Raw genomic sequence first — 23,356 nt, forward strand, 5'->3', positions numbered from 1 at the left:
CATTGCAATGAGGCTCCTACCTGATCCCCAACATACCTTTCCATCATGACCCCCTCCATGCCATCTTCATGCTCCACCCCAGCCCAACACCCCTGCATGGCTCCCCCCGACATAGTTCCCACTCAGGCCCCCCGCAATATGGCCCCCCATCATAGTCTCCACTCAGTTCTTAAGAACATAAGAACATAAGAAATAGGAGCAGGAGTAGGTCATCTAGCCCTTCGAGCCTGCCCCCCATTTAATAAGATCATGGCTGATCTGAAGTGGATCAGTTCCACTTTCCTGCTTTCTCCCCATAACCCTTAATTCCCTTGTCTATCAGAAATCTATCTACCCATGACTTAAATATATTCAGCGAGGTAGCCTCCACCAGTTCAATGGACAGAGAATTCCAGAGACTCACCACCCTTTGAGTGAAGAAGTTCCTCCTCAACTCCAATCTAAACTCCCCCCCCCTTATTTTGAGGCTGTGCCCTCTAGTCCTGCTATCCTTTCTAAGCAGGAAGAATCTCTCTACCTCTCCATCCCCTTCATTATCTTATATGTCTCTATAAGATCCCCCCTCAGCCGAAGGTCTCAATGCTCTCTGAAACCCCTAGCATTGCCATCCTGCCAGGTCTCCAATAGTGATTCTTGCCGTTCCTGCACTGCATCCGAATTCCAGAAGATTCTGTGAGGTGGCAGTCAAACAGCTTATGCATGTTTAAAAATGCCAATTGGCCTCACACCCTTTTTAGGTGCAATCCAGTTTGCACCATTGGAGAAGGACCGTGATGATCACAAATTGTTTGGCGCTGGGCCTAAAGCCGATTTGTAAGCCCACACGCTATTTTCCAAATCGGCATTTTCTGCACCAGGCGCAGTGAGGTCAGAAAATCGTCTCTCATTGTGGCAAACATGTTTGTTGGGCCAACTGGCTTTTTCCCACCCATCATATATTCAACCTTGGCTTTTGTTTTGCTATGTATGTACATGCGAGAAATCATAAATCTATTTATAAATATCTGTTTGATACTTCTGCCGTGTAAATCTAGACCTTTGCTCCAGGAATTTGCATAGCCCCAACTGCAGACCAAGATATATTTGCAGTATCCATGTGTTACCGTGATTTAAATTCTAAAGCATCATTTTAAATAACTTAACAGTAAATTGAGTAAACGATATAAATATGATGTTATGTAAACTGTCATGTTTATAATCTTAAATGTCTTGCAAACCAGCTCTTCTAAAGTATGATTCACCCTTCAAACAATAATGCTAAATTGAAGATCAGATTAAAAAATATCATTTTCTCAAGGAAACATAGGGGAAAGAAATTCTCGGATTGAGCCAGCTCTGCCTTTCAGTTAGATCATGATTGAGTGATTACCTTAATTCCATTGAATCGCTGTAGTTCAGTAATCTTTAATTGCCTTGCCTTACTGAAACCTATCAATCTCAGTTTAAAATTTTCAACTGACCCTTTGCCTAAATAGCTCTCTGAGAAAGTGAGAAAGCTCAGTGACGTGTAGCATAGCAGTTTGCCTGCAAATTATTAGTTGCTGCAGGATTTTAATGATATGAATTGAAATGCTTAAGGGCTGCATTTTTGTGGGAATCGGGTGGAAGCTTTGTTTCCAGGTCAGGAGCGTGGAGGAAGTAGCTTATTGGTATTTAGGAGGAGGTGAGCTGTCAGTTGGGCTGGGAATGGATTTAGTAGGTTTTCAGTGAGAGGAGCCAGTCACAACGGAAGCTGGCAACCGGAACATTGGCACCCAACAGCCTGTGCATCAGGCTGCCATCTCTTTTCCCGATCCATGCAATTTTCATGAGGGTGAGAGGAGAGTGGGAGAGGGCCATGGTAGCAAGCTTATTCATAGCAGTGATCCAGCCAAATCAGACACTTTGTGGCCACATAGTGGCCAGGGACAGGAGAAGCTGAGGTGGTACTGGAAATACATCCTCATTGTGACTTGTTTCAGCAGCTATTGGAACAGCAAATTTAAATTTGAAACAAGGTACAATGTAGACTTTTGACATTTCAGAGGGAAAGTATCAGTAGGGGCTTGAGAATTTGTTAAAATGTTTTGGGCTCTTCCTATGATGTGGAGGCTTCCTCCTGCTCTACCTAGCCATTTATGAGGCAATTTTCTCCATTCCAAACCCAACTGATCTTATTCTCATCATCCCTGAGCTGGTTTGCATTAGACATCACCTGAAGAATCGCCCATGCCTTGCAAATTTGGAAAAATGAAAAAGCAATACCCAAACAAGCTTCTCAAGTGTTTGATTTGGCAGGATCATTGGTGTGAGTACGCTTGCTACCATGGCCGTCTCCCACTGTCCTGTCACCCTCATGAAAATTGCATGGACCAGGAAGCGAGATGGGAGACTGATTCACAGGCTGTTGGGTGCCAATGCCCTGGTTGCCAGCTTCTGTCCTGACTGGGTCCTGCCACTGAAAACCCGGCCCTTGAAGTTAGTGAGAATTCTTCATTAAATTATCCGATCTTAGTGTTTTTTTTATGATTTGAGCAAGAGGATATTTTAACTATTTACATTTTGAGCAAAACTAATCATTTTAACAAAGTGCACATAAATTCCCTAAGCCTCAGACCTTCCTTGCTGAGGAGCTGGACTAAAAGTTACAGTTGGTATTATGCTACTTATAAACTTCACAGCTGGGAGGTGCATGATGTGTGATGCTCTCTGACCCACTGTCATTCCCCCTTGGATGATAAGTGGCTTGGCTTCTCTTCAAAAGCTCCCAGTGTCGCCATGGTTGAGATCAGGAACTCCAATGAATTTGTCCCATCAATGTTGCTTGAACATGTTGCACTGTCTAATTAGAAAAGATTCTGATTTTTGAATGGCAATTGTATTCTTCTGCTTCCACTTTGAATATAAAATTAAAAGTCCCTTACTTTTCATGAAGTGTTGGCCCTTAAATGATGGTCAATATTGAAATGAATGTGCATTTAGTCCTTAATAAACTGGTCTGGAGTTTTAGAGAAGTATATTAAAACCCATGATGTATCTCCAGCCTGCTATATTCTATACTCACAGATTCTCTCAATGGTGAGGGTCTTTGTAATCCAATTAATCACAATGCTCAATATTTGTATAAATATAATGCAGACATTTAATAAATTAATTGAATCGGAACATTGTGCACTTCTGCACAATTACAAGAAATAAGGCAAGTCAAGAATGATAAAGCCCATTTGTTGCCCCAAAACTCATCTCTCCAGTTCTTGAACCTATGATCACGGGATTTAATTATATTTTGAACTACCTTGGTTTTTTGCTTTTTTAGTTGTCTATTTCAAACATGTTACACAGTTTTAAGGATTATTTTTCGTATGTGTTCTAAATTAACTTTTGTGCTAATTTACCTCTTTTGTATTTCAGTTAAGGTCTTTTCTGTATTGCTGTCTTTCTAGACTGTAAAGCTTAAGCCTCAGAAACCTTTCCTTGTATCCCATACATGCACTTAACCTTACTGAACCTTTTGTAGTGCAAGTTTATCTGTGGTTGAGGTATGGTGAGTTTGGCATTAATGCTAGGCATTAAAGTCATGGCATTATATAATGGTCTGCTTTCTGGCTGTAGAAGCTGTTTTAACATATCGTGGCCACAAAAATCAACCAGTTGCACTTTGGTGGATTGTACACAGTGCTCCCTTTCAACATGTCAGGGATAGTAAGTAGTCTCAACCAACACCAAGTTAAAGTCCAACAGGTTTATTTGGTAGCACGAGCTTTTGGAGTGCTGCTGCTTCATCAGGTGAGTGCAGGATTTGTTTCACAAACAAGGCATATATAGACATAAACTCAATTACAAGATAATGGTTGGAGTGCGAGTCTTAACAGGTAATCGAGTCTTTACAGGTGCAGACAGTGTGAGTGGAGCAAGGGTTAAGCACAGGTTAAAGAGGTATGAATTGTCTCAAGCCAGGACAATTAGTGAGATTTTGAAAGCCCAGGCAAGTCATGGGGGTTACAGATAGTGTGACATGAACCCAAGATCCCGCCTGAGGTCATTCTCATGTGTGCGGAACTTGGCTATCAGTTTCTGCTTGGCGATTCTGCGTTGTGTGTCTTGAAGGCCATCTTAGAGAATGCTTACCCGAAGATCAGAAGCTGAATGCCCGTGACTGCTGAAGTGTTCGCCAATAGGAAGGGAACACCCTTGCCTGGTGATTGTTGAGCGGTGTTCATTCATCCATTGTTGTAGCGCCTGCATGGTCTCCCCAATGTACCATGCCTCAGGACGTCCTTTGCTGCAGCGTATCAGGTAGACAATGTTGGCCAAGTCGCAAGAGTATGTAATGTGTACCTGGGGGATGGTATTCTCACATAAGATGATGGCATCTATGTCAGTGATCCGGCATATCTTGCAGAGATTGCTGTGGCAGGGTTCTGTGGTGTGGTGATCACTGTTCTCCTGAAGGCTGGATAGTTTGCTGCGTACAATACTCTGTTTGAGGTTGTGTGGTTGTTTGAAGGCAAGTAGTGAGAGTATGGGGATGGCCTTGGCAAGATGTTTGTCTTCATCAATGACATGTTGAAGGTTCCGAAGAAAATGTCGCAGCTTCTTTGCTCCGGTGAAGTACTGGACAATGAAGGATACTCTGACCACTGTGTCCGGTGTTTGCCTTCTGAGGAGATCTGTGCGGTTTTGTGCCGTGGCGTGTCGGAACTGGCGCTCGATGAGTTGAGCGCCATAGTCTATTCTTTGGAGGATGTCATTCAGCGTCTGTTGCGATCCTTCTCACCTGAGCAGATCCTGTGTATATGGAGGGCTTGTCCATAGGGGATGGCTTCTTTAATGTGTTTAGAATGGAAGCCGGAGAAGTGGAGCATGGTGAGGTTATCCGTGGACTTGCGGTACACTAAAGTGCAGTGACCATCCTTGATGGAGATGCGTGTGTCCAAGAATGCAACTGATTCTGGAGAGTAGTACATGGTGAGTCTGATGGTGGGATGGAACTTGTTGATGTCATCATATAGTTGTTTCATCTTCTCCGGAGCCTTCAACATGTCATTGATGAAGCTGAACATCTTGCCAAGGCCATCCCCACACCTTCTCTATTTGCCTTCAAACAACCGTACAACCTCAAACAGACCATTGTCTGCAGCAAACTACCCAGCCTGCAGGAGAACAGTGACCATGAACTATGACAATGAATGAATGGACACCACTCGACAATCACCAGGCAGAAGTATTCCCTTCTTGTTGGGGAACACTTCAGCAGTCACGGGCATTCAGCCTCTGATCTTCAGGTAAGCGAGCTTCAGGACACATGACAATGCAGAGTCGCTGAGCAGAAACTGATAGCCAAGTTCCGCACATCTGAGGACGGCCTCAACTGGGATCTTGGGTTCATGTCTCACTATTTGTAACCTCAATGACTTGCCTGGGCTTACAAAATCTCACGAACTGTCCTGGCTGGAAACAATTCACACCTCTAAACTATGCTTAACCCTCTCTCCACTCACATTGTCTACACCTGTAAAGATTTGATTACCTGTTAAGAATTGTAATTATCTTGTAATTGACGTTGTGTCTATATATGCCCTGTTTGTGAAACAAATCCTGTGCTCACCTGATGAAGGAGCAGCGCTCCAAAAGCTTGTGCCACCAAATAAATCTGTTGGATTTTAACCTGGTGCTGTGAGACTACTTACTGCGCCTATCCCATTCCAAAGCCAGTAACTCCGCAACACGTCAGAGGGAAGACACTGTATTTATACATTATTATACATTAATGTATAATAATGTATACAGTCTTATACATTAGCCACACAATGGTTACTTTTGATAGCTATACCCTGCCCTTAGAAGCTGGGAAATCCTTAATATTAATGTCTGATTTCCTTGCAGTTCACATTTAGAAATCCCGTGAGTTGGTCTTTATTTTTGATTGGAGATGACTGGACGGAAGGAAAGTTTCTGGGGACAAAAGATACGGTTCACCAAGAAATTAAGTTAGAGGTTCTTGTTAGGCAAGGCAATAAAAGGTTATCCTGGGTGGATGGGAACGTGCAATTCAAAATTCTAACCGATCAGCCATGATCTTATTGAATGGCAGAGCAGGATTGAGGGGCTAAATGGCCTGCTTCTGCTCCTACTTCACATGTCCCAATTTAGTGTATTATGTTACAAGTATTCTCACTAATGATTTTCCCAGAATCTCTTCTGTGATAGTGACAGCACTGCTTTTACAGTCCGCTATCATACATGCATCCTTGATATAAGCTGCTGTATTTGGGTTCTCACTGAAGTGTAGTTTATCCTCTTCATGTCAAAAGAGATTAGTAAGAACAGATTTTCAGAACAGGATTCTGTTTTTTGTATTAGAAAGCATTTTAAGGAAGGATGTTTATTGTGTTTAGGATGTCATTGAACTATGGAAACTCCGGACCCCGATTTTACCATTTTGATTCTAAGCGCTGGACAGACTTGAATCTGGGAGTGTTTCAGATCTGACTTTTAGAGCTGGCGCCCCCATCCGTACTCTGCCTGGGAAAAACGTCACCGATTCTGAATCGTGCTGCACAAGCCTGTGGGCAGGGCTCAGCGTGTCCGAAACCCTGCTGCTCCGATCGGTACCTCCAACTGCACATGCTGACAAAAAAAATGATAGAATGCTGCTCCCCCACCACATCGTGCCTGGGCTGGATAATGCCTCCCCCAGCGTCCACGGACATTGCCCAGCCCCACAACATCACTCACCTCCTTATTCTCCCCACCTGCCCGCTGCCCAGACCGATCATGGCCTCCTCCCCCCTTCTTCCCCAGTGATCTCAGGCAGAGTGGCAGCGGATCCCCCCCCCACTTATCTCAGGCAGAGTGGCAGTGGACCCACCCTTTCCCCCTCACTTATCTCAGGCAGAGAGATCCATCCTCCCCCGTCCACCCTATAAATACCAGGCAGACTGAGCCCCCTCACCCCTATCCCAGACCTTCCCACACAAGGCCCCCATCTCCTCAGGACTCTGATAGCTGTGTGATGCCTCCCTCTCTCTCCCATGTCCCCAGTCATTGAGGCACTCATCTACCACCCGCTTCTCTCCCCATTAGCAAGTGCTCACTTGCCTTTCCCTCAATGCCAACAAGCAAACGGCATGTAATTTGTTGGAATGCTCTGCCAGACTGCCTGCAGCTGATCTGCCCTAATGAGGGGCAACACCATTAAAAACTCAAGACTGGTCAGGGAGGCAGGCATTCCTGCAGAAAACTGTGTGCACCACCGACCCTCCGATTCTCTGAGGGCAACCTGAGGAGGCTGCTGGATACAGCAGTGGTGAGGCAGGAGGAAGTAGACCAAAGGGAGCTGATGGAAATGCAGCCTGGGAGGAAAGCACCCCTCGATCAGTGCCAGGGCACCGGTCCCTTGAATCGGGAAGCAGTGCCGGAAAAAAAATCAATGGTCTTATCTGTGCAGCAAGGGTGAGTGCTGAGCTTCATCTTGCATCTTCCCCTGAATTTCCCCCAGATCCTCCCATCCCCAGCACCCTGCATATTTCCACCTCCTGACCCCTAAGCCTCTTCCAGCTTCCCTTTTCCCCCAGTGAGCCCCACCCTCTGAGGGCCACCACCTGAAACTGTACAGGAGTCACACTACCATTTCTTTCATGGGTCCTTCTTTCTCCACAGGAGAAGTCTGAGAGAGGGCGAAGACAGGAGGGTGGTGAGCCAGACCTCTGCGTCCTCACTCCTTTTGAGGAGTGGGCGCTGGAGCTCTCCAGAGAAGGGGAGATGCCGCCTGTCAGCGACAGCATGGTTGGGCTGCCATCAAGACATGAGCACCTGTCATTCCTTCAGTCACTTTGAGGCAACTTCTTGCGGGCACGAATTTCAGGTGCGAGGGGGAAGGTTTAAAGGAGATGTACGAGGCAGATTTATTTGCACATTAATGGTAGTAGGTGCCTGAAACTTGCTGCCGGGGGAGGTCACGGATGTAGATACTTAAATCTTTAACTGTAGAGGTGTCCCTTTAAGGGACACCTCTACAGTTATGTGAATGGAATGGGAATAAAGGCATATAGTCTCCAGAAGGGTAGGGGGTTACAAATAAGATGGGCAGCCTGGTTGCTACAGACTTGGAGGGCTGAAGAGCCTGTTCCTGTGATGTAATTTTCTTGTTTCTTTATTCTATGTTCAATGGAGACATGTGAATCATGTATTTGGCACCCTGGATTCTTCTCCCTGCCTTGTAGTTTAATCTTGTCTCCTGTGTTTCAGGGACAGATCCGGATGCCCCGGGGCCTTCTGGATGACAGACCCCCAACTACAGCTCCCGCTCCTCCTGGTCCAGACAGCTCGGACAAGTCCTCGGAGGATATGGGTGAAGGGACCTCCGAGGGTGGCACTGTTTTGGCGTCAGCTGCCATCTCACAACTCACCATCCCAGATACTGACATGTCGGTGGGTCCAGTTAGTGTTGAAGCTTCTGGGTCACTCTCTGGTGAGCACAACACATCTGATAATATATATCAGGTGGAGGAGGGAACGTCTGAGGCCTCTGGCATGCAGGGGCCTGCCGGAGGCGAGGACAATGCTGGCCCCAGGTTGGTCCTCTGAAATCACTTCTCCCTCAGCTGCTGGAGATGCAGCAACAGAGCCAGGGAAAGCAGGAGGGGCTGACGGCCACACTGGACCAACTGCGAGGCTGTTGGGAGGAGTCCCAAAGCTTTGATGTGGAGCAGCTATTGCCTGTCTTGCATGCTTCCCAGGCCAACACTGCAAGGAAAGAATGGGGCAGAGGATCCTCACCATGAGTGGCAGGCTCCAAGTGATGGTCAAGTCATTGTCCACAGCAGAGTTCCAGAAGGCTGTAGCTGAGTCACAGCAGGCCAAGCTGAGGGACTGGACAGGCTTCTCGGGATTCTGCGGCCCATGGCTTTGAGGTTCGAGAGCTTGCAGGAGACTCAGCGGGACAGCACTGAGACACAGTGGGCTATGGAAGCAGCCATTGAGAACGTGGCCCAGTCTTAGAGAGTCATGGCTGAGGGGTTGCAGAACATGGCCCAGTCTCAAAGAGCCATGGCTGAGGGCTTGTAGTACATTGCCCAATCTCAGAGGCCACTTGCCGCGGCCACTGAGAGGTGCCCCCTGACTCAAGTAGCCATCGCAGAGGGCTCGACCACCATGGGTAGGACACAGGTGGTCCTCCAGGACTGGCACTGCCAGGTGATGCCGGAGCTTCTGGAGATCCCTGCAGGAGCACTGCCATCCCATTGAATGACTCAGGGGCCCACATGAATGCCCAGGGTGGGGGAGGAAGGGCTCAAGCCCATGTGGGGCCCTTCCAGCCAGGAGATTGTGGCCGTGTCTACATCTTCATGCTCCCCCCTTCCTGACTCCGGAACATCTCAGGGGCAACAGAATGAAGAAGGTGTCATGGAAACATCCCAGACACTTGGAAGGAGGCCAGGATCCTCAAGGTCCAGGACCTCCAGAGAACACCCACCATGCAGATCACAGGCCATGGGCCTATCCCCCTCTGCCTCTGATACACATTCTGGAGAGTCACTGAGATGTAGTGGTAGACCGCGTCGAGGTTAGGAAGTTGTAGTTGCGCTGGGGTGGCACGGGTGAAGGGCTGCATTAGTTAGAAAGATACTTAAGCACCTTAACAATTTCTGTTCACAAGTTTTTATGTTAGAACGTCTTAATTAAACACCTTTAATGTAAATAAACGTTTTATCACCACCCACCTGTGACTAGTTTGTCTCGATTGCGAATCCTCTTCCATTGATGATTGCCTGAGGGGTGCTTCATGTGGATGTCAATTGGGGAGGCCCTTCAATGATGTGTCACTGAGAAAAGGAAGGCATTGGCTGCCCAGATCCTCGGGCCTTGTGTGGGGATTTCAGATCCCTTACACAGCACACAGACATGGACCCACGTGCTAGCGTGCATGTGGAGCTCAAAGAGGAGTCAGACTAGTTTGTACCAGGGCTTCACCATAATGGTGCTTAGTGAGTCATCATCACCTTCCTACCTGCCAAAAACCCACAGCGTACACAGGCCCACCACTCTGGTTTGACAAATGTGCTGGATATAGAAAGAATTTGGGGGAGGGGGTGAAGGTAGAACCCGCAGACGCAAACCCCTAATGAGTGAACCGCCTGGTTATCAGGGCCTCCCTTGCCACCCTCACATGCCTCAATTTGGGCTGCTGGCCCTCGAGCGTCTGGTTGGTATTCCCCGGCATGTTCTTCCTCCTCCACCTGCTGGCTATCCTCTCCTACGAGGGCTGGCTGGTCAGCCTCCGCGTCCTCCTCCTCCAAGAGGTCATCTCTCTGTACAGTCTGACTGTGCAAGGCACTGCACACGACTACTATGCGGGAACAGATCACCGGGCTGTATTGAAAGGCCTCGCCAGATCGGTCCAGGCACCAAAATCGCATCTTGAGTAACCCAATGCACCTCTCCACTATCACGTGGGTGGCTACATGGGCCTCATTATGGCAGGTCTCCGCCTCAGACACAGGCCTCTGCACAGGCGTCTCAGCCATGTTCGAAGTAGGTAACCCATATCACCCAAGAGCCTGGGATCCTTCTCAAATGCCTCAGGGATGTCTGAGCTCCTGACAATGAAGGTGTCATGCACACGTAACCGTGCATGATGGTCATATTATGGTTGCACACTAGCTGAACTTTCAGGGAGTAGAACTCCCTCCCTATTTACAAATCTTTGCAGATTCTGTAGGGACACGTTGAGGGCGACCTGTGCGCAGTCGATCACCCCCTGCACGTTACACATCCCCACAATGGCCGCGAATCCTGCAGCTTGGGCTTCCTGTTGCGCCTGGTCCAGGTTGAAGTTGATGAACTGGCCAGCCTGGGCATATAGGGCTTCAGTGACCTGCCACACTCAGGTGTGCACCGAAGAGTGGGAGATGCCACAGAGATCTTCGCTCGGAGTCTGGAAAGAACCTATTGTGTAGAAGTTTAGACTGGCCGTCAATTTGACAGCCACTGAGGGTGCCCCCCCGCCCCTCCCCCCCCCCTCCCCGCCTCTAGATGCCAGGTCCTGCAACAGGTTGCACAGATGTTGCACAGTCACCTTTTGAAGTCAGAGATGTCGGCGACAAACGATATCCAACATCCGGGTGAATGGCAGCCAACTTCTGCCTCTGGTGGTCATCTCCCTCTGGTCCTGAAAGTGGTAAGGCCTCCTGTGTCCACAATTCTTCCTCCTGCTCCTGCTCCTGCTCCGCAGCTCCAGCAGTGATCAAAAGAACAGCTAGATCTAGCTAGATCTATTTGTTGCTTAGAAAAAGCTATGTTGTCACTCTAAAGGTAGGGGAGGAGATGGAGAGGAACACACGTAAAGGTTATAGAACACTGCTTGCCCCTAGCACGTCAACAGTCACTGTCCATACCCCCCCGCAATTTTCCCAGCCTTTTGCTGTCCACAATCGTAGCACCCCCCCCCCACCAATTTCCCCAGTTACATGCTCCTCACAATCACAGCTCCTTGCCAAATTGAGAGGCTGCAGCAGTGCAATTTTGCAAGGGCTTTGTGCACATCCTTCAGCTGGAAGTGAGCTGAGTACACTATGACCCAGCAGCACCACAAGACCCGAGGCCAGTGCTGAGACCTGGGTCCTTATTGCAAGTCGGGCATCAGAGGCCCTGCAGTGCCCCCAACCACCCCACACACTCGCAGAGCCACCACCAACCTGAAACAGAAAATGGCCGCAACAACAGGACACCCATGAGTAGCAGAGAGCTATCGGATGCCATGCACTTACCTCCTCACTGATGGAGCACCTGAATTAGATTTTTATTGAACATGTCTGATTTGCGCCGATTCCTGATTGGCGAACAGGGTAGTAAAGGAGGAAGTGCCTCACACCCGATTTTAACAAGTTTTTGCATCTGAATGATAGTAAAATGATGGTAAAATCAGGCCCTCCATGTCAGTCCAAGAAACGTAGGAAAAAGTTTAATCATAATTTTTGACAATTAATCTGCAAACTGCTGGTTTGGGATTCTGTGGCGCTAATAACAGATTTGGTTAATTGGGGAGAAACTCCAACTTCACTGATTGACTTGATGTTCCAGAACTTTCTGGATGTTTGCCATATTATATCATTAAGTGTTATGTTATTTTACTTTTGGTAATACAAAAGGAAAATGCCAGTGAATTTCAGCTGATTTAAAATAGAAAATATTCAAACTTACTGTGGGAGGCAAAAAAAAATGTTATGGTTAATAAAGGCTTTGTGAACAATGGTATCCACAAACTGGCATGTTGATTGATATGAACATTAATTTCAAAGTGTCTGATTTTGTAATATTTTTAACAAAATTTCAAGGCAACCAAAGGAAATTATGGAATTATGGTCCAGGATACCAACTTAATGCATTCATCTGAAATTCATCTCTGTTAAATGTGTTAATGCCTCCACTAAAATAATAAAAAGAAATATTCCAGTGAACAAACTAATTGTGATAAAGATGGAAAATGCTGGAAACACTTAACTGATCATCCAGAATCTGTGGAGGGATGAGGTCAGGCTAAAGTTTCAAGTTGTATGACGCTTTCTCAGGAAGATATTACTGATATAAGGTGGAACAGAACCAGGGACAAACAAAAGCTCCGATTTCAGCAGAAGGCAGGAAATGATTAAATGGCCTCAGTGATGATGGCAAAAGGTAACCGGAAGGGATGATGAGATAAATTAGGATAACAAATGTTTTATCCTGGATCAGGAAGATGATTAAATAGTTACAGTGGAATAATAGCTGAATGGATGGGATGCATGGAAAGTCTGGAAAATTCCAAAAGCGCTATAGGAGTGTGGTGGAAGAAAGTCAGATTTTTTAAATTCAGTCCTGGGACATGTGCATCGCTGGCTGACCTGCATTTATGGCCCATCTCTAGTTGCCCTTGGAGGGCAGTTAAGAGTCACATGTAGACCCAACCAGGTAAGGATGGCAGATTTCCTTCGCTAAAGGACATTAGTGAACCAGATGGGTTTTTCCGACAACTGTCAATGGTTTCATGGTCATCAGTAGTTTCTTAATAACAGACTTTTTTTTATTGAATTCAAATTCTACCATCTGCCGTGGCGGGGTTCGAACCCGGGTCCCCCAGAACATTAGCTGAGTGCCTGGATTAATAGTCTAGCGATAATATCACTAGGTCATCATCTCCCTCATAAACACCATGGTCACCATTCTCCAGCTGTTCATACCCTGCCACCGCTGCCAGCAAGGATGGAGAATTTGACACTCATCCATATCTCTGTTCACTTTTTAGCACGGCCAATCCTGCACATCTTTGGACTGTGGGAAGAAACCACAGCATCCAGAGGAAACCCACACAGACACAGGGAGAATGTACAAACTCCACACAGACAGTGTCCCAAGCCGGGAATCGAACCTGGGTTTCTGGGCTGTGAGGCAGCAGTGCTAACCAGTGTGCCACCATGACGTGAGCAGGATCAGAGACTCCGGCTTTGCCCTGCCAGCCATATACTGAAGATTCATATACTAAGCTGGAGCTCATAACCTCACCATTGCTACAACTCTGGTCCCTCCATTCTGCATTACTGGCACCGTTGCCTGAGGGAAAATATGAACTGTAGTTAGGCACTGAAGTTGCATGTTACATGTTATTTTAAGTAATAGGACTGATGAGTGTTCTTTTATCATCTCATGTTGTGCTTCATTAGAACAGTACAGGAAGGTAGGACAGAGATCAAATTGAGAATAAGATGGAGAGTTAAAGTGGTTAAAGCAAACTTTGAAGATGCAAGATGGCACAGTGGTTAGCACTACTGCCTCATAGTGCCAGGGACCTAGATTCAATTCCTGGCTTGGGTCAGGGTCTGTGTGGAGTTTGCACATTCTCCCCACGTCTGTGTGGGTTTCCTCCCATACTCCAAAGATGTGTGGGTCAGGTGGATTGGCCATGCTAAAAAAATGCCCCTTAGTGTCAGGGGGGCTAGCTAGGGTAAATGCATGGGGAAAGGGCCTGGGTGGGATTGTGGTTGGTGCAGATTCGATGGGCCTACTGGCCTCATTCCGCACTGTATGATTCACTTGCTCAGTTTTTCGCATGATTACACCCTAATTCTTTTGATAATTCACAAATGGCAAACAAAATGATGTTAACTGCTTTCGTTTATAATAGATAAACCTACATCATTGTATGACCGAAATCACAGATTTTTTTTAGAAGCCTAGCAGTTGGGCAAATGTCTTTTATGAGAAGTGCCTTGATCTTGATTATGAATTAACCTTAACTTGACATTTCTCTATAAACAGTACTGTTGTTATACATTTGAAGGTGGAAGATCTCAGTCAATGTGTTTAATAGCAACAAAATCCTGATCGATTGTTGAGTGTACATAATTTTAACAGATCTGTTTGATGTTTTTTTTCTCTCACAGTCTGTTCCCAGTTTTCAAGAGGAGTCTATGCTATTTTTGGATTTTACGACAAGAAGTCTGTAAACACGCTTACATCATTCTGCGGAACACTCCATGTTTCTTTCATCACCCCAAGCTTTCCTGCCGATGGCCTGCACCAATTTGTCATACAGATGAGACCAGACCTCAAGGGTGCTCTTCTTAGTTTGATCGAATATTATCAATGGGACAAGTTTGCTTATCTCTATGACAGTGACAGAGGTACACACACTTTTTTCTCTATGTTACTCTAGCTTCCTTTGCATCATTTTCCGTGGTAATGCAATGATTATGTATGACCATTTCACTGAAGAATAATCTAACAATTCAGATGAGTTAAAAGTAGCAAAATGATAGTAGATTAAGGTTGAGTTAAAGGCTGAGTATGTAAATTTTAGAAATGAGGCAGAGACTCTGACATTTCATTCAGGTGTCTTTAAGATTCTGGTTAAATAAAAAAAAATTCAGAATCCCCTTTAAGAGAAAGAAATTGAGGGAAAGGAGAATAATTGCCGTCCATTTAAAAAAATAAACAGAAACAGAAAATGCTGGAAAATCTCAACAGGTCTGATAGCATCTGTGGAGAGAGAATAGAGCCAAGATTTTGAATCAGGATAATCCATTGTCAGAGTTCTGCTTTGGCAAAAACAAATGCGCTTAATTTTAATGTGACCTTTAGTTGTTTTATGCATTCACATGATTACCAGTCATCCAGGAGAATAAGAGGTGGAGCAGTTGAAGGTGGCCTCTTGCTGGATTTAATCCTTCTCCTTGGTCTGATCTTCCCAGAATTGCATTGGCTGTCAAAATGTTTATGGAGCTCAAGCCCTTTGAGTACGCTAATCTGTTATAGGATACTGCTCCCAAACTTGGCAGAAGCTAGACAAAGTTACATTTTCATATATTCCTCTTAGTATTACAATAGCACCTTTGGCTGCTGGCATCTTAGGATGGTTCTCCCCCAACTTTAAACCATCAATCTCCAGTTCACATTTCCAGCGCTCCCTTCCATCTCGGCTGTAAGTTCAAAGTCTGAACTGTGGATTCTATGATCCTAGATTAGCAGTCATGCTTTTACAATTTATGGAAATAAGTGCCAATCTAGAATGAACCGTGGGCCGACAACTTTGGGCTCCCTTTCCCTGTAAAGAATTTCAGCTACATCAGTAAATGCAATTCCGTTTTTAAAAAAATGGAAATCCTATAGATTAGATAGATTTCTCTATGAGCCTGAATTTGCCAGTCCAGTCAGCTGTGACTGAGTTGGTCACACACTTACCTTTGAGTTAAACAGATGTGAGTTTAATTTCCATTTTAGGACTTTAGAAATCAACACACCCAGTGCGATGCTGAGGGAATGCTACACTGCCAGAGGTGCTGTTTTTGGATCAGATGTTAAACCGACTGCTCTCCTAGATGGATGTAATAAATCCAATAGAATTATGTTGGGGAAGTAGATCTCCCTACCTCCTGGTCAATGTTTATCCACAATTACTGTCAAAAAAGTAGATTATTCAGTCATTCTCACATTGCTGCTTGTGGGAGCTTCCTGTGCACATATTGACTGCTATCTTTCCTACATTATGACATTGGCAACAGTTCAAAATACTTCATTAGCTACAAGGTGCTTTGGGACATCCTGTGGTTACGAAAGGTGCTCTATTAATGCGAGTTTTTATTTCTTATGATTCATTCATTAATTCTGCATGAATAAAGGATGCGGTATACCGTTTGTTGCAGACAACTGCTTATTTCATGCTACAGTTGTTGATGTGTGTGCTAAGTTACATAAGCTAAAAGGAAGCTGAGATAGTCGAAGAGTAGCCACTGAAAATATATTTAGACTATTTATCTATAAATCCAAGGACAGTAATGTTATTCTTACTGTGAAATTTGACAGTTTTTAATCATGTTGAACACTGCCCTAATGCAATCATGGTCATCAATTAACAACTGTGGCCAAGAACTTGATTTTGCCTTTTCTAATGAATTTGGTAAAGGTGTTCTGAAGTTGTAATTAAACTCTGATTAGCTTATTCAAAATATTTAATGCCCTCTTTAATTGAGTGCAGTGGATACCCAAAATGATTGGCTTCTGATTAGTGACCTGGCAAACTTCTGGGGGTTAAATTGAGTGTGGTATACCGCCATCTAAAATTAATTTTCAAACAATTAACTAACACCCAGGAAACTAGTGTGATATGGACCAAATCACTGGGAAGCACAGAATTCTTATGGTGCTGAAGGAGGCCATTTGGTCCATCACATTTGCACCATCTCCAAACATACATCATGACTTAGTGCCATTCCTGTCTTTTCCCCATACCCGTGTAGGTTGTTTCTATTCAAATAATTATTGAATGTCTTGATTGAACCTGCCTCCACCACAATTCCAGGCACTGATTCCAGAACTGAACCCCTCACTGGGCGGGATTTTCTGGCCGCGCTCATCCCAAAACTGGAAAATCACGGCCGAGATCAATGGACCTTAGCAAGGACCCCGCTAGCTACAATTTTCGTGGCAGACGGGGCAGGAAAATTCCCCTCATTTTGTGAAAAAGCTTTCCTCACATCACATTTGCTTCTTTTGCAAATCGCTTTAAATTTATGCCCTCTCGTTCTTGGTCCTTTTACAAGCTAGATCGGTTTCTCTCTATCTACTCTGTCCAGCCCCCTCATATCTCTATCCAATCTCCTCTTAGTTTTCTTCTCTCAAAGGAGAACAGTCCCAACCTCTCCAGTCTATCCTCATAAAACTGAAGTTTCTCATCCCTGCAACCGTTCTTGTAAACCTCTTCCGCACTCTCTCCAGTGCGTTCACATCCTTCCGATTGTGTGGTGCCTAGAATTGTAGATAATACTTCAGCTGAGGTCTAACTAGTGTCTTGTATAAATTCGACATTATCGCCTTGCTGTTGTACGCTGCACCCATATTCAAGCTCAGAATATTTTTTTCCAAAAATTTCAGAAATATACTTTATTCATAAAAACTCTGAAAGAAGCAATTTCAAAACAACATTTCCGATAATTACAAACAGTGCAAAAAAGACCAGTTATATTTACAATACTTTACGATGCTCAGTTACAAGACATTATGTTCATTACAGTTCTGTTCTTCAAATTATATGCATTCATCACATTTCACTATGTGCTGTTAATAGAATCAGAGAAAAAAAGTAATCCCTACAGAGCAGAAGGAGGCCATTCAGCCCATCGAGTCTGCACCAACCCAGCCTTTTGTCACACTCAGGAGCTATCCCCGTAACCTTACATATTAGCTGTGTCAATCCACCTAACCTACATATCTTGGGACACCCTAAGAGGCAATTTAGCATGGCCAATCCACCTAATCTCCATATCATCAGATTATTAACTTTACCTAACCTGTCACCTTCAATTATCTATGCAAATTCTCCTCTGAATTCTTCACAGTGAATCATTAATTTATTTCCTTTTCACTCTTGCACCTCGTTCTGTATATCCTTCCATAACCATGCAACTACGCAATATGCCAATAGGAGAAAGAAGACTGGAGAACATTTCTTCACAGGTTCCATTAGCAAAGCTGTTCTATAGATCAGCTGATGACTAATGCACCACTGTGGGAGAGCAGAAGCTGTTGCTTTAGTTTAATCCCAAGTAGGTATTTTCCTGGATCGTATTTTTCACATTGACTTTGAGGCTGGTGGAGTGGGGCTCCATCCATCGTTGTCACTCTGCCACAGCTGTAACCCATTTTCCTGGTTTGGGGCTTATTTAGCAGAGAGGTTTTCAGATTATTCCTGCTACCATGAAGGAGCTTGCTGCTACCAACCTGAATGATTCTTCAGCAACACAAGAAGTGACTAGAGATTTAAAGAGGTACAGAGAATTCATTTTAAAAGGAATAGGCCTAAAAAGATTAGTTGTTGGAACGAGAGAGGGAGAGAGAGAGAGAGGAGCCCCCTGCTAGCCCTCACCATCTATGCAATCATTTGGGGAGGGTTGCAGATTTGCTGTCTGCCCGTACAAAGGGAGCAAAAGGAGACTGTCACCTTTCTTCTATGGAGGCAGCAGAAATAAGCAGGGAAATGGGACAACTTACTACCTTACTAGCATGTAGACCAATGCTGGCAAAGGCTGATTGGGAACTGTCGCTGTGGGACAGAAGGAGGGAAATTGATGTTAGGTGGGAATGGTAGGCCTCATGACTGATCTAGTCCCACTTTCCCCCCCATTGTCCTGTCTTAAAATTGGACTCTACAGGCTGATTGGAGTCAATTCACATATATTTTTGTTACATTTATTTTAAAAAAATTATAAATTATTTAATTTTGTTGTGGTTTTATGAGAAATCTATCAGATTGATTGGAGTCGAAGCCCAGGATCAATTAACTGTATTCAATGGCAGAGCAGGCTTGATGGACTGTATGGTCTTCCCCTACTCCTATTTCATATGTTGCTATGTTTGTCTGAGTAATCGATGTATGCATGTTTTATGGTCCTGTAAAAAGAATCCTTTTCAAACATCCTCTGACATGCTTTTGTCAGGCTAAGCCAGTATTTATAACATGCCATTGTTAATTTCAGGTGGGTAGTAATTGAAAACGAGAACATTGGGTGATTTATAGTGAAATAGCTCAATTCAGAACCAAATTTCTTCAGGCTTGAATTTAACATCGAGACTATTTTCTGCTGTTCTCTCTTAGGATTGTCAGTTTTACAAGCAGTCCTGGATGCTGCTGCTGAAAACAAATGGCAAGTCACAGCAATCAATGTAGGAAATATAAAAGATGAGAGGAAAGATGAAGCCTATCGCTCCCTTTTTCAGGACCTGGAAAATAAAAAAGAAAGACAAGTGATTCTTGACTGTGAGCGTGACAAAGTTAATGACATCATGGAACAGGTAGTTCTTTGTGTATTTTCAATAAACACAGCGTCAGGATTTACACTGCTGTTACTTAGTTAAATCATGTGGATGTTCACAATGTGAAGCTCCACATTGATAGATTTCTGATAAAATCTATCGGAGGTCTTACAGGACAGTGGTAGTGCCCCTACTACTGGACCAGGAGCTCTGGGTTTCAGTTCAATGCCAGGAGTTGTTGGCCACAGAAGGAGCAGTCACAACACAGTTCAACGTGCTAAAGATCAGCTTGGGGATCCTTTCACCACCATTCCAAAGGATGGTGTGGAAGCTACACAAAGAATGTCAATCCCTGTAATCAGGGTGTGCAGTAGATCATAAAGTAAGCAATATATATCTTTCACCTACTTTTGCTCTTCCAGTGCTAGTTATTGTAACACCATAACTACCCTGTCTGAATGTTAGATAATAAACTGTTATGGTATAATTATTGTGAAAAAAGCACATTTTGCTCTCTGGAAAAGATCTCTGTAACTTTTCAGCTCTGATCAAATGTCTAAAATCCTGACATTTTCTTTTTTGGATGTCATTTTAGACCTCATTTGTTCTTGAAATTTCAGCAACTTTCATTTGTCTAATGTTTTGTATATAGAATTTTAAGCATACATTTCAGCACCCACATTTCAAAGGTGTATTGTAACAGAAGTGGTCTTCACTGCTAACAGGATGCTTCTGTCAAGTCAAAAGACATTCTGCCTATCGCACAGATGAGTGATGTAGTAAATGAATTCCAGTGCCAATGTGATGTGGTCTATCCGAAGGACTGGCAGATAGTATCAAACAGCATATCTCTTCCACTGTTCACAATAGGCAATATATAGGCTGTACCTAACCAGCCCATGTTTGCAGAACTCAGTGTCCAACATTAGAGTGATTTTGGGACTGGACAACCTTTGCTGAATAACCCTCAGTATGCTGAAGATTATGCTGACTACCAATTTAAGATTTTCAGTCGGGCTCGCAGTGTGGCATATTTGCATGTAATGGAAACTACGTATATTAATACATAGAGCCCTATTCTTTGCCAACAAAAAGAACATGTAAACAAAATAGATGATAAATATTTGTTGCTGTATTCCTTTGACCAATCCAAGTCCAGCTGTATAGTTTAAAATTTCAAACAATGCTCAATAGTTAACTGTCAGTCACCATCACCTGGTGCATTCTCTATGCCGGCATCTGAACATCACTTGCCATCCAATCAACAGTCTCTTCTCACATAGAGGGCGGGATTTTCTGCACAATCTGCTGTGGAGATGATCTGCTATTGGCCAGCAGTGGGATCTTCTGGTCCCATTCCTGTTGAATGCACCCCTCACTGCTGGGAAACCTACGTCCGGAGTGTATCATTGGCAGGACTGGAAGATCCTGCCTGAACAGCTGGAAAATCCCAGCCAGTATAAAGTGGTTGTTTGCCATGACATTGGAATTCTTGTGATTGTCCAGATGTGTGCAAGACAAAAAGCTTTGACAAAATGTATTTTTTCAGCAACATACAAGTTCTGTTGCACCAAGCAACTATTTGTACCTTATTTCTGTTGTATGTGCACAGGTTTCCACACATAACAGTTGGTAACAGGCCTGTTAAGGGAAAGATAAAAAAAATACTTTGCACCAAAGATTTGCATAAGAACATAAGAAATTAAAAATCCTCCACTGTTCCTCAGAAAAACATATGAACTTAAGAAAATAATTATTTCCACATCTTAAGGCCTGTCTACCATGTACCACTTCCAAACTGAATGCATAATTAGTTGACTTACTGTCAAGCCAATACAAGTCTATGCCACTTTTGCTTTGACTACAACGTCCCTCGATAGCTCTGACTTGATGTTCAATTTTATATTCTTCCTTGGGGGTGACTGGCTTCCATTTCATCCAACCTCCTGATAGACCAGTCAAAATTGGAAACCTGCACAGATCAGAAATTGCTGTAGGAAGCACTGTGAAGCATTACTGCACTTCTTACTGAACAGTTTATGCTATGCATAATTTTCTATTCAAGCAGCATTGCTACTTTAATTCAGTTTCCACTGCTCGTTCACCTTACCTAAAATTATGAACAGGCTCGAGATGCTATTTTATGCAATGAAACTTAGTAAGTTACTGAAATATTGTGCAAATAATTGATTATTATATTAGTTAAATCAATATTTATCATTTCAAAAATTGTCATTCTAATCCCAGATGCCTACTGCTCATTCCCACTGAGCTGCTGAAGACACATTTTGATCTAAGTCATTAGCAAGACCTTCTCTTAGGGGTATGGTTATTTTAATCACATTTGGAACATCCAATACAGAACATAGGCTGCATAAGTTAGTTTGAATGGAAAGGAAAATTGGATAGAATGTAGCATGAGGAATTATTCCAGTAATTCCCACACAGTCTGATCTGAATTTATTTGTAAGTTCCCATAATGTAATACTGCATTGTATTTTTTAAGGTTCACTTTAGAAATCCTCAATGTTCCTTTAATTTTATACTAGACATGAAGTAACATGAATAGGGATGAAAAAAGTAATTTACCCAAGTTTTACACAGCCCACTTACAGGTAATTTCCCATCCAGTCTGCTCTGAATCTAGAGGTAATTTACCACCCAGTCTGTTCTGGAAATTAGGGGTAATTTCCCAAACCCAGTCTGTTCTGGATGGAGGGGTAATTTCCCAGTCAGTCTGTTCTGGATCTGGAGTTAATTTCCCATCTAGTCTGTTCTGGATTTAGGGGTATTTTCCCACCCAGGCTGTTTTGGATTCAGGGATAATTTCCCATCTGATCCATTCTGGATCTAGGGAGTAATTTCTCACTCAGTCTGTTCTGGATCTTGGGATAATTTCCCAACCAGTCTGTTCTGGATCTTGGGATAATTTTGTACTGATCATTTCTCGCATTAGAGGTAATTTTCCACCTGATCTGTTCTGGGTTTACAAGTCTGTAAAATCCTGTTGAGTCAAATAACAGGAGATTGGTTCAATTAATGCATTAAATTGAGCTTTGTGATAGTTCAGGAACCCCATTCCCACTTATATGCATCTCTGATCTGACATGCCTACCAACACAGGCTGTGTGAAAAACAACATGGTGATGATCTTCTAAAATTCCCTAGATTCTGGAAAGTTCCTGAAGATTGGAAAGTAGTAAAAGTCACCCCACTATATAAGACGAGATGGAGAGAAAAAAACAAGGAACTACAGATCTGTTAGCCTTACATCAGTAATAGGAAAATGCTAGAATCTATTATAAACGATGTGATAAGGGGACACTTCAACAATAATGATCTGATTGGACATAGCATAGATTTATGAATGGGAAATCATATTTGATGTACTTGGAATTGTTTGAGGAAGTTACTAACAAAATTATTAAAGGAGACTCAATAGACTAAGTATATTTGGATTTTCAGAAGGCTTTTAATAAAGACCACCACAGGAGGTTGATTAGCTTAATAAAAGCACATGGTATAGGAGACAATATACTGGCATGGATTAGTTTACCGGCAGGAGACAGAGAGTAGGAATAAACTGGTCATTCTCTTGTTGGCAGGCTGTGGCTAATGAGGAACTGCAGCATTAACATTCCATTAGTTTTCTGAATAGTTTGCTGCACCTGCATGTTAGCTTTCAGTAATTTATGGACAAAGATACCCAGGTCCCATTCTACATCGACCCTAATTTTTTATCATTTAGGAAATACTCTACACAGCTGTTCCTTCTACCAAAATGGATTACCACACATTTTTCCACATTATATTTCATCTGCCATGTACTTGCCCACTCACTAAATCTGTCCAAACCTTCCTGTAGCTACTTTACATGTTCCTCACAACACATATTTCTGGCTACTTTGTATAACTTTGCGCCAGGGTTTTCCAGTTGCTGTAACAACCCCTTTCTCTCAGATCGACAACACTTCTTTCTCCCTGATTTAGCTATTCACAGAGAGAACTCAATGTCAAATGATGGTTTACCAAGTGCTCTGTAAATTTGCACTCGTGTAGCCAGACACAGCTCTGATTAGTCAGCATTGGGCCT

At 43.7% G+C, this 23,356-nt stretch overlaps 1 protein-coding gene across 5 annotated transcripts in view; it reads left to right on the forward strand.

Moving 5' to 3' along the window:
• gria2b (glutamate receptor, ionotropic, AMPA 2b) overlaps positions 1–23,356 on the forward strand; it is a 142,075-nt gene that overhangs the window by 33,027 nt on the left and 85,692 nt on the right. For all 5 annotated transcript variants that reach the window (XM_080193465.1, XM_080193466.1, XM_080193468.1 and 2 more), the window contains 2 exons: positions 14,400–14,639; positions 19,106–19,302. In XM_080193465.1, the coding sequence (XP_080049591.1) occupies positions 14,400–14,639; positions 19,106–19,302 (437 nt within the window). The remainder of the gene's footprint in view (positions 1–14,399; positions 14,640–19,105; positions 19,303–23,356) is intronic.

Source organism: Carcharhinus amblyrhynchos, chromosome 1 (assembly GCF_965287045.1).
Source record: "Carcharhinus amblyrhynchos chromosome 1, sCarAmb.v2.hapA, whole genome shotgun sequence".
Classification (NCBI taxonomy): Eukaryota; Metazoa; Chordata; class Chondrichthyes; order Carcharhiniformes; family Carcharhinidae; genus Carcharhinus; species Carcharhinus amblyrhynchos.